The sequence below is a fragment of the Arachis stenosperma genome, chromosome 4 (genome assembly GCF_014773155.1).
Source record: "Arachis stenosperma cultivar V10309 chromosome 4, arast.V10309.gnm1.PFL2, whole genome shotgun sequence".
Lineage (NCBI taxonomy): Eukaryota > Viridiplantae > Streptophyta > Magnoliopsida > Fabales > Fabaceae > Arachis > Arachis stenosperma.
In genome coordinates, this window is record NC_080380.1 from 48,160,817 (window position 1) to 48,173,708 (window position 12,892).

Sequence of the window (12,892 nt, forward strand, 5' to 3'; positions counted from 1 at the left end):
AACAAGTGTTTTATCAAGTATTCTTAAAATATTTATTAAGGTATTAAATATTAAAAAATTTATATGAAGAAATATTATTATGCTCTTAACTTACACTCTTTACTAAATTAATATCAATATCTCATATAATTTTTTTAATAAAATATTGTAGAAAAGAAATTTGTATAATTAAAACTAAAATTTTAAAATTATTTTATAAAAGCACTTCTATTTAAATAACTTGTAAAAAGATAAAATTAAAATTAATGTATTTAAAGATATTAAAAATTTTAAATTTATATAAAAAAAGAGAAACAACTGATGAAGGGATTAATTTGGTGCACGATATTCAATTTCAGGGACTAAAATGAGTCATTTAATGCAAAGTGCCACCAATTTAGTGCATATGTAACGATGACATAATGAATGACACGTGAACAAATAATATTATGACACGTGGCAAAATAGCATTGTGACATGTGGTATAATCATCCACGTGAGCATTCTACATGTCGTTGACCGATACATCGTCATATTGTTACACACATGGCCAAACCATGAGGTGATAAGTGTTACCAAAGGTCTATGTCATCAAGCTACGTTAGCGCGTCGATAACAAAAAATGGGTCAAAGACTAATATGGTACAATTTTTTCAATCTCAAAAACATAATTAGTGTAATTAAAATCTCAAAAACGATTTTGATGTACAACGTCAATCTCAGAAATTATTTTAAGAATTTAGTCAATGAATAACACTTACACTGCCCAATCTAGTCTTTATTTTTATGTCATTAAAAACAGGTAAGGCCGTAAAGGTGCCATTGACACCTTAGTCTAAATGAAGGTGCCCCTCACCAAAAAAGAAAAAGACTTAAATGTCTAATTAGTGAGAAAAAAGAAAAATATGCCGCATACCAAGGGAGTTTGCCAAATAATTAAATAAAGAGTAAATGTCATTTTCAGTCCCTAACCATTTGCTCGATGGACTTTCCACCCCCTAAAAAATTTAAATACCCAAATTGGTCCCTATCTATTATGATATCTATACGTTCTAGTTCCTACAACCGGTTCCGAGCAGGTCACTGGCTGATGTGTCAGTAACTTGTCTATGTGAGTTTCTCTCCTTCATAACTGGGACAAATCGCCCCCTGTATCTTTGTTGAAACGTTGCGTTTCATTATGAGCGTTATTCCATAAAACACCTTCCTCTCCCTCTTCATTTACATTTGGCCCTAACTCTGAAACCTTTCTTCTTCCCTCCAAAAGAGCATTACGTTGAGGACGTGTGAGCGTGCTGCACCACTGTGTGGGAAGACATTGACTGCATTTGGCAAGTTTCTTTGAAACGGTAAGAAATCTTTCGTTCTCTTCTACTTACTTTATCTTTCACTGTAGTCAAGTTGAGGAGTGTTTCAGATAGTGGGAGTGAAATTAGCTTTGATAACTCAGTTCTCCTCTGCATGGTGATTATGGATGGATGGGGTGAAGCACTAGCTTTGTTTGATGAGTTAGGGTTGTTGCGAAACTATAATAGTGATGTTAACTTTGAAAGTTTCTAACTTTGTATTTATTGATGAGTTAAGAATTCTTAACTGATAGACATTATAGTCTATTTGTTGTTGATTAAGTTTGAAGTTTAGCTCTGTTACTGAGTTGTGGTTTAGATTTTTACAGATGTCTGTCTTTGTTGTTCCTATTTTTTTTTATCATGGTGGGAGACTCAAGAAAGATCCAAATAGAGTGTTACGGTACGTAGATGGAAAGATAGAGAAATTTCCACCCATGGATATTGATTTTGTCAACAAGAAGGACTTGGAAGAACTCTTCAAGGGATTAGGTTATCTAGAATACAAAGAAATTTATTGGCTTGATCTAGCAGCAAGAAACCTGGAGTTTGGGCTTCATATCCTTAAGGGTGACCAGGATATTAATGACATGTGTGAAGCCATCCTAAGTTGTCCAGATAGAAATGAGTTCTACATCCACTTTGAGCACCTGGTAAGTCAACCAATGGCAGTCGAACCAGAGCCAGAACCAGAGAAAGTGCCCGTTGTGGTCACAGAGGAATCCTCATCGGATGACGGATACGAGACTGCCGAGGATGAGGCCTACAAGCCTCCTTCTCCTGGTTATGAGACTGATAGTAGTGATATTGAGTCACCAAAACGACGTGGAAAAAAAATAAAGGAAAAAGCATCGGTGTCTCCATCAATCAAGAAGAAAGTGTCACCTAAGAAAAATAGTAAGAAATCATCAAAGAGGTATACTAGGAGGAGGAGGAAGAGACATGTGCTATACGGTGAATCTAGTAAAGGAAATCGAACTGAGACACTTCCTAGTGGGTTGGGTTCTGCCCAAGGGCCAGTAGAAACAGATATGGGAGGGCCAGTAGAAGATGAATTAGGAGGTCCAACTGTGGTTAATGAAAAGAGTGATAGTGATGACTATAACTATGAATATGCTTCTGAAGAGTGTCACACCCCGGTATCTTCTGAGGATGAGAGGACAATGCACGGACTTGATTTCAATAAAGAAAATGAATATAGAGAGGTTCAGTTTGAGCTTGGAATATAATTTTCGAGTATGGAGAGATTTAAGAAGGCTTTGAAGGATGTATTTGTCTGGGATGGAAGAGATTGCATGTATATCAAGAATGAGAAGGAGAGGGTCAGGGCTAGATGTGCGGAGGAAAAATGCCCATGGTTGATATATGTGGCAAGGAACTCAAAAACAATGGCATTTGAGATAAAAACATTTCACAACAAGCATACATATGGAAGGGATTATGGAAGCAACTTGGCCGATAGGGCATGGGTCACAGATAAGCTGGAAAAAAGGTTGGCAACACAGCCTAAGCTGACACCGAGGGAAGCAACGGAGCATATGAAACAGGACTACAATGTTCAGGTCCATCCAAAAATGATCCAAATGGCTTTGAAAGCAGCTAGGGAAATTGTTGTTGGGAATGACAAGGCACAATATGGGAAGTTGTGGGATTATTTACAAGAGTTGCATAGGAGTAACTGGTGCATGAAATTTGCAATCACACTTTGTAACTCCGCACAACTAACCAGCAAGTGCACTAGGTCGTCCAAGTAATACATTACGTGAGTAATGGTCGATCCCACGGAGATTGCCGGCTTGAAGCAAGCTATGGTTATCTTATTATTCTTAGTCAGAATATCAATAATAATTCTTAGTTTTATTTGTAAAAAAATAAAAGAGCATGGAATAAACAATACTTGTTATGCAGTAATGGAGAACATGTTGAGGTTTCGAATATGCTTTGCCCTCTAAATCTTTGCTTTCCTACTGCCTTCTTCTTCAAACACGCAAGGCTCCTTCCATGAAAAGCTATATGTTGGTGGATCATCGTTGTCAATGGCTACCATCTGTCCTCTTAGTGAAAATGGTTCATGTACATGGCTAATCATTTGTCGGTTCTCACTTGTGTTGGAATAAGATCCATTGATCCTTTTGCACACTGTCACTGCGTCCAACAATTGTGAGTTTGAAGCTCGTCATAGTCATCTCTTCCCAGATCCTACTCGGAATACCATAGACAAGGTTTAGACTTTTCGGATCTCAGGAATACTGCCAATTGATTCTAGCCTCTACCACGAAGGTTCTGATCTCACAGAATTGAATGCTCTGTTGTTAGGAAAGACAATCAAACTCGTGAATTAGGAGCCCAAGAGATACACACTCAAGCTGTTGCAGGTAGAACGGAAGTGGTTGTCAGGCACGCGTTCATAAGTTGAGAATGGTGATGAGTGTCACGGATCATCACATTCATCACATTGAAGTACGAGTGAATATCTTAGAACAGAAGCAAGCGCGATTGAATAGAAAGCAGTAGTAATTGCATTAATTCATTGAGACACAGCAGAGCTCCTCACCCCCAACCATGGGGTTTAGAGACTCATGCCGTCAAAGGTACAATAAGGAATGTAAAAATGTCATAAGTTACAAAATGAATCTCTAAAAGTAGTTTTTATACTAGACTAGTAACCTAGGTTTACAGAGAATGAGTAACTAGATGCAAAGAGTGTAGAAATCCACTTCCGGTGCCCACTTGGTGAGTGTTTGGGCTGAGCTTCCTAGCTTTCACGTGCTTGTGCTACTGCTGGAGTTAAACACCAGTTTGGGTGCCAGTTCTGGAGTTTTACTCCAGCTTTAGTGCTAGTTCTGGCATTTTACCCCAGAAAAGGGTGTCTGAGTGGCGTTTGGACGCCAGTTTGGGCCATCAAATCTCGAGCAAAATATGGACTATTATACATTGCTGGAAAGCCCAGGAAGTCCACTTTCCAGCGCAATTGAGAGCGAGCCAATCGGGCTTCTTTAGCTCCAAAAAATCTACTTCGAGTGCAGGGAGGTCAGAATCCAACAACATCAGTAGTCCTTTTTTTAGCCTCTGAATAAGATTTTTGCTCAGGTCCCTCAATTTCAGCCAGAAAATACCTGAAATCATAGAAAAACACACAAACTCATAGTAAAGTCCAAAAATGTGATTTTTGCATAAAAACTAATAATAATATACTAAAAAGTAACTAAAAGCTATTAAAAGCTACATAAAAACAATGCCAAAAAGCGTATAAATTATCCGCTCATCACAACACCAAACTTAAATTGTTGCTTGTCCCCAAGCAACTGAAAATAAAATAGAATAAAAAGAAGAAAATATACAATAAATTCCAAAATATCAATGAAGCTTAGCTCCAATTAGATGAGCGGGACTAGTAGCTTTTTGCTTCTGAACAGTTTTGGCATCTCACTTTATCCTGTGAAGTTCAGAATGATTGGCATCTATAGGAACTCCGAATTAAGATAGTGTTATTGATTCTCCTAGTTCAGTATGTTGATTCTTGAACACAGTTTTGGCATCATGAGGTCTTTCATTTTGATGATTAGATTTTTGATGGTATAGAATTTCACTATTGAAGTCTCGTTGCAAGTATAGTTTCTAAACCAACAATAATCCTTTCATACAAAAGATTGTTTGTCACAAGTAACAAACCCCTAAAATTAATAACCGAAGTATTCAAACCTCGGGTCGTTCTCCCTAGGAATTACAATAAAGTGTCTTGTTATTGGTTATGAGTTATTTTTGGGGTTTTGATAAGAGGCATGAAAGATAAATGGCAAGAAAGTAAACTAATGGCTAAAAAGGTCTTTGCAAGGGTTGGTGGTCAAGGATCTCTATCCTAATCACTAACCACAATATGAGAATTGGCAAGGATTAATCTCATTAAATCATCCTCTAACTAGTAGTAAAGGAAAGTCAAATGAGCTATATCAATCCTAGTCCATAAGTCCTAACTCTTCACTAATTCAATTAGTGAGAACTAGAGTTAATGGATCCCAATCATCAATTACTTGGACATTAGTAACTCAAGAGTTCCTAAGTTACCTTTCCAAGCCAAGAATATAAAATTCTACTCTAAAATCCAACTAAGCATTTCATCAAACACTTGGAAGGCAATAAAGGTAAACAACATAAATGGCAAGAATTAAAGAGGATCATAACTATAAAAGCAAGAGATCAACAATAGAAAACTAAATAAGAACAATTATTATGAATTACCTCAAATTGAATTGGAAGAAAATGGAAGGAACAATAGTAGATCTACAACTAAGTATAAGAACAACATAAAGGAAATTACAACAAAAGAATAGAAGAATGATGAATGTAACAACAAGGAATTGAGAAGATAGAAGTAGAAGAATGCATGAATTAAAACCTAGATCTAAGAACTAAACCTAATCCTAATCCTAATTCTAGAGAGAAAAGAGAGCTTCTCTCTCTAAAAACTAACTCTAAACTACTAAAACTAAGATAAACTAAACTAATGGTAACTAACATCTAAAGTATGAAAAGTCTCTCATTCCCCCTTCAATCCTTGGCTTAAATAGCATCAGAAATGAGTTGGATTGGGCCCACAAGGCTTTAGAATTCGCTGGCCACGTATTGCTTTAAGTGAACCAGGTGGCAGCAACGGCGTGTGCGCGTACTATGCGCGTACGCGTCACCATGCGTGTAGCAACTATGGCAAATCTTATATTGTTTCGAAGCCCCGGATGTTAGCTTTTCAACCCAACTGGAACTGCATCATTTGGACCTCTGTAGCTCAAGTTATGGCCGATTAAGTGCAAAGAGGTCGGCTTGACAGCTTTTGCGTTTCCTTTATTTCTTCATGAGTTCTCCATTTCTACATGCTTTTCCTTCATTCCCTTGGTCCAATCCTTGCCTCCTAAATCTGAAATCACTTAGCAAACATATCAAGGAATCTAATAGAATCAAGGAGAATTAAATTTAGCTATTTTAAGACCTAAAAAGCATGTTTTCACTTTTAAGCACAATTAAGGGAGAAGTTATAAAACCATGCTATTTCATTGAATAAATGTGGGTAAAAGGTGATAAAATTCCCTAAGATCAATACAAGATAAACCCTACAAATGGGGTTTATCAACCTCCCCACACTTAAACCAAGCATGTCCTCATGCTTAAACCAAGAATGAAGTATGGGATGGCATTTATTCAATGGAAACTAACTAAATGCAATCTACCTATATGCAACTATCTACATGAATGTAATTGCTTGGTCAAAATAAATCAATTCCCAAGAAGCATATATGCACAAAGGCTAAGGACTAACAAGTCTAATCCACAATTGAATTGAGTTATTAAATATTTTTACAAACTTGCATGAAAGTTGATGATTATAGATGGAAACATGTAATTGAGCATCAAACCCTCACCGGATGTGTTTGCGCTCTATTCTCTCAAGTGTTTAGGGTTAACTCTCTCAATTCTACTCTATTTCATGATTTCTAAGATTTGTTTTTCTTCTAACAATCAACATTTATTTCATGCATGTCATACAATTATCATGAGGTCTTTTCATAGGTTGTAATGGGGCTAGGGTCAAGGTAGGATGCATATTTGGTTAAGTGAGCTTGAAGTTTGAATCTTTGATAAGCTTAAACTTCCCACCTAACCTATGACAACCTATACAATTTCAAAGCTAACCTAACTACCCATTCTTCATTTTTTCACATACTCATGTATTCCTTTTTATTTCACAACACATATGCATTGATTTTATTGGACCTTGCTTTGGGGCATTTTGTCCCCTTTTTATTACTTTTCTTTTTTTCTTCTTTTTCTTTCTTTTTATATATATATATTTTTTTCCATATTGTTTTTTTTCTTTTTTTCTTTTCTTTTTCTCATATTTTTTTTATACAAGAGCATCAATGCATAAGGTTTTACATTTGATCAATATATGAGTATGTACCCAATTTCCAATAATTTCAATAAAAATACAAAACTACCTTTTTATTCTCCCAATGTCCCAAGATTCCCACACTTGAATGGTACTCACACACACTAGCCTAAGCCAATCAAAGATCCAAATTAAGGACATTTATTGTTTTTCGCTTTAAGGCCTGTAATGTGCTAAATTAAGAACAAAGTGGGTTAAGCGTAGGCTCAAAGTTGGCTAACAATGAAAGATAAAAGGTAAGGCTATTTGGGTAAGTGAGCTAATGAAATGATGGTCTCAATCATATAAATGCATGAATACACAAAATAATGGACATAAAGAATCAAACAAATCAAAGATTACATTCATAAAAAGAGAATAATGCACACAAGAAGGAAAAAATAAGTGGTTATAAGATGTAACCACACCATTAGGCTCAAATCTCACTTGCTTATGTTCTTAGCTCAAAAATTCATGTTCCACAATATATATAATTCAAGCAAGTTCTATGAAAAATTTTCACTCAAATCAATTGGTGCCCTATAGATAGAAATCTTGAAAAATTTCATTATTTTGACTAAGCTTATTGTGTATACATATGCAAAAGTAAGAAAATGAAAGTAAAAATCCTAAAAACCTAAAATAAAATGCAAAAGTGTTGGGATTAGAAATTTATCACCCAAAATCGCCGACCGGTCGGACGACCTCCCCACACTTAAAAGTTTGCACCGTCCTCGGTGCACTCAAAGATGAGCAAGGGGGTACGGCGAGTCTCCGGATTGCTGCGTGTTCTTTCTTCCACTTCCATGTTTGCTTGTGGTGCATTATTCATGAAAAACAAAAATATAACACCATAAGATGAGAAGATATAAAAACAAGGAAGCATACATTGTTGGAATGAGGTACTAATCACTAGAAACGAGTGAGTGAATTAGTGTGACATTAATGACAAATAAGTGTGTGAATTCTAAATTACGCGGCTTAGAACACACATTAGCATAAAAGCTATGTCACAAAAGAAGCATGCACTTTACTTATCCTAGTGTGCTTGGGATGCTTTAAGTAAGCTTGTAAGGTAAAACAAGCATTAAAGAAGCATGAAAGCATTCAAGTCAAAGCTTATGGATGCATATAGTCATGAACACAATGCATTAAGGTAAATGCGTAACATCATCTATCAAGAGGTTGCCTAATCAAGGAAAAGGATTCAAATCACATGATGGCTAGCTACAACATGCAATTCAAAAGAGTTATAAGCTCGAAGGCAATTCTCATCACTTGGTATTTTTCAAAAGGTAAGCATGAAAAACTCAAAACCAAGTAGCAAAATATAACCTCAATCATAGAATCCAACAAAGATTATATAAAAAAACATTCATGCTAAAATAGCATTTAGGCAATAAGGGGCAGCAATGTATAGTAAACAAAGTCAATAATCCAACACTTATGATGAAAAGAGAGAAAATAAAATGAAAACTAAACTAAAACTAACTAACTAACTAATTAACTAACTAAAATAAATGGTTGTCCATGGTGTTTGGAAGTGTTGGATGAGGGGTAGGAGGAGGGAAGGAAGAAAGAAGAAGGAAAAGAAATGGAAAGAGGGGAAGAAGAGAAATGGATGGAAGAAAGGGCATCCACGCGTACGTGCGCATGCCGCGCGCGCGGATGGCTTATTTCGAGAGTGACGCATACGCGTCATACACGCGTGCGCGTGAGTAGGGTTATGCCAAAAGCATAACATTGGCGCGGCGTAGGCACAACTCTCTGGAAAATGTATGGAATGTGGAACTTCTCAATCCACGCGTACGCATGCATGGCGCGCGCGTGTGGTTGGTCGAAAACGCTTGATGCATGCGTACGCGCGCAGTGCGTGTACGCGTGGATGGTGCTCTATTTTTCAAAAATTTTTGCTATGTTTTTGCACCAATCCAAGCATTCCAAACCTCCAAACAGCTACCAAAACACCCTAAAACCTTATTTAACATGATAAAATGCTAATTAAACTCAACAAACTAATCAAAACATGAATTTAAACTACTTTTACCAATGTGTACAAAAAGGAAAATGAAAAGAAGTTACCATGGTGGGTTGTCTCCCACCTAGCACTTTTGTTTATTGTCCTTAAGTTGGACTTATGGGGAGCTCCTCATCAAGGTGGCTTGTGCTTGTATTCATCTTGGAACTCCCACCAATGCTTGGTTCTCCATTGTGCCCCAAGATTTCTTATGGATTGAGCCAAGTGTTGATGGAGTTCTTCACAAGCTTGGGGCTCCCAAAGTTGATCCTCTTCTTGTAATCCGGGATCCCACACTTTGTTTTCACACCCGTCTTGAGGTTGATCATCATTATTAGTCCATCCGGGTGGTAAGTAAGGTGAATTCTCTATATAGTGGCCAACAATTCTCCTAGACCCATCTATTTGAGCACTACTCCAACCTTTATATCTCATGTTTGATGCATCAACCATAATGAGCCTTGATTTGCAACGCCCACCACAAAACCTTTTCCGCTTACGCTTCATCCCACAAACTTCCCTAAGTTGGCCATCCGTTTCAAGCAAACCATATTCAAGTGGGATAATAAAGCTAATAGAAATGAATTTCACCCACTCAAATGAAGGTGTAGATGGCAACCTAGGCAAAGATGCTTCCAAAGATCTTGACAAAGTGTAACCAACCCTCGTTCTTCTATTTCTAGGGACTTTCACCTCTTTACAAGATCTCTTAATCTCAATCCTTTGTTTAACAATTTTATCTAAACCTTTTCTTTTACTCAAATCATAATAGGGAGGGTGAGAAAAATTTACCTCCTCAACGCTTTCAAATCCAACCGGAGAAGGTTCTTCATGCTCAAAGGATTCTTCACCACTAAGACTTGATGCTTGATCTTCATCACTAAGGGAACTCAATTCTTTCTCTATTCCATCCAAGTCTTCGTATGGAATATGCCTTGGAAGGTGTGCACTTTCCTCCCTAGCATCAATTTCAATCATCTTGGAGGGTTTTTCTTCAACTCTATGTTCCCATGGAGGCTCCGCATCTCCTAAGTCTTCTACCACTTCTTCCATGTCTTCAACAATTAAAGCATCCTCCAATTGTTCCAATACAAAGCAACCTCCTTCATTTCCCACCGGAGTTTCCAATCTCTCCTTCATGATATGTTCTTCATTTGATTCTCCACATGTAACCATAGGAGTTCTTTGAGTGTTCAAGCATTGGGAGGCTAATTGATTTGTTACCGCATCCAAGGTGGCCATGAAATTTTGCACATCCATTTTCATCTCTTCTTGCCCTTGAACAAGAACACCAAGGATGTCATCTATTGGAGGTTGGGGTGGATGGAAGGGTTCATAATGGGAAGGTGGTTCTTCTAGGAAGAGTTGTGGTGGTTCAATATTTTCCATTCTTTCCACTTGTTGCACAACACACTCCATGGTTGCTTGAAATTGATCCAATGCTTCCTTGAGACGATCCCTTGATTCTTGTTCCTCTTGGATAATATGATTAGGATCATGTGGCTCTTGAATCAATGGATATGAGTATTCTTCCATGGGAGGTTGTGGTGGAAAGTAGTATTCATCTTGTGGTTGAAAATTTTTATATATTGGAGGTGGTTCATCTTGGTAATAATGTAGAGGAGGTGGCTCTTGAAAATATTGATGTTGGAATGGTGGTGGCTCTATATGTGGTTCATATGGCTCATATGGTTGTTGGTAGGATGGATATGGATTAGGATCATATGAAGGTGGTTGGTAAGAAGGGGCTTGTGAGTATGGTTGAGGGTTATGTTGAGGATATGGCTCATAGGCATATGGTGGTGGTTCTTGAAAGTCACAAGGAGATTCACCATAGCCATTGGATTGGTATGCATCATAGAATGGCTCTTCTTCATAGTGCATTGGTGGAGGTTGTTGCCATGAAAATTGATCATATGCATATGGCTCCTCCCACTTTTGATTATCCCATCCTTGATACACATTCTCATTGAAGTTCTCATCACCTACAACATAGTTGTAATCACACTCATAGCTAAGGTGAGAATTCATGATAGCAAGAGGAAAATGAAAACAAAATCAAATAAGAAGCAAGAAAATTAAATCCTAAAACTAGTAAGAGCTAACAAAAGCAAACATATTCACACTATTCACATATATACAATAACCAATAACATAACACCATTGCAACTCCCCGGCAACGGCACCATTTTGATGATTAGATTTTTGATGGTATAGAATTTCACTATTGAAGTCTCGTTGCAAGTATAGTTTCTAAACCAACAATAATCCTTTCATACAAAAGATTGTTTGTCACAAGTAACAAACCCCTAAAATTAATAACCAAAGTATTCAAACCTCGGGTCGTTCTCCCTAGGAATTACAATAAAATGTCTTGTTATTGGTTATGAGTTATTTTTGGGGTTTTGATAAGAGGCATGAAAGATAAATGGCAAGAAAGTAAACTAATGGCTAAAAAGGTCTTGGCAAAGGTTGGTGGTCAAGGATCTCTATCCTAATCACTAACCACAATATGAGAATTGGCAAGGATTAATCTCATTAAATCATCCTCTAACTAGTAGTAAAGGAAAGTCAAATGAGCTATATCAATCCTAGTCCATAAGTCCTAACTCTCCACTAATTCAATTAGTGAGAACTAGAGTTAATGGATCCCAATCATCAATTACTTGGACATTAGTAACTCAAGAGTTCCTAAGTTACCTTTCCAAGCCAAGAATATAAAATTCTACTCTAAAATCCAACTAAGCATTTCATCAAACACTTGGAAGGCAATAAAGGTAAACAACATAAATGGCAAGAATTAAAGAGGATCATAACTATAAAAGCAAGAGATCAACAATAGAAAACTAAAGAAGAACAATTATTATGAATTACCTCAAATTGAATTGGAAGAAAATGGAAGGAACAATAGTAGATCTACAACTAAGTATAAGAACAACATAAAGGAAATTACAACAAAAGAATAGAAGAATGATGAATGTAACAACAAGGAATTGAGAAGATAGAAGTAGAAGAATGCATGAATTAAAACCTAGATCTAAGAACTAAACCTAATCCTAATCCTAATTCTAGAGAGAAGAGAGAGCTTCTCTCTCTAGAAACTAACTCTAAACTACTAAAACTAAGCTAAACTAAACTAATGGTAACTAACATCTAAAGTATGAAAAGTCTCTCATTCCCCCTTCAATCCTTGGCTTAAATAGCATCAGAAATGAGTTGGATTGGGCCCACAAGGCTTTAGAATTCGCTGGCCACGTATTGCTTTAAGTGAACCAGGTGGCAGCAACGGCGCGTGCGCGTACTATGCGCGTACGCATCACCATGCGTGTAGCAACCATGGCAAAACTTATATCATTTCGAAGCCCCGGATGTTAGCTTTCCAACCCAACTAGAACCGCATCATTTGGACCTCTGTAGCTCATGTTATGGTTGATTAAGTGCGAAGAGGTTGGCTTGACATCTTTTGCATTTCCTTTATTTCTTCATGAGTTCTCCATTTCTACATGCTTTTCCTTCATTACTGGTGCACGAAATCGTGATCACTACAACTTCGCACAACTAACCAGCAAGTGCACTGGGTCGTCCAAGTAATAAACCTTACGCGAGTAAGGGTCGATCCCACGGAGATTG

The 12,892-nt window shown here is 37.1% G+C and overlaps 1 protein-coding gene across 1 annotated transcript in view; it reads left to right on the top strand.

The window, feature by feature from the left end:
- The first annotated feature begins 2,563 nt into the window (after positions 1-2,563).
- LOC130974956 (uncharacterized) overlaps positions 2,564-12,892 on the top strand; it is a 39,364-nt gene continuing 29,035 nt past the window's right edge. Inside the window, exon 1 of the mRNA XM_057899791.1 lies at positions 2,564-3,032. Coding sequence (XP_057755774.1) covers positions 2,564-3,032 — 469 coding nt within the window. The remainder of the gene's footprint in view (positions 3,033-12,892) is intronic.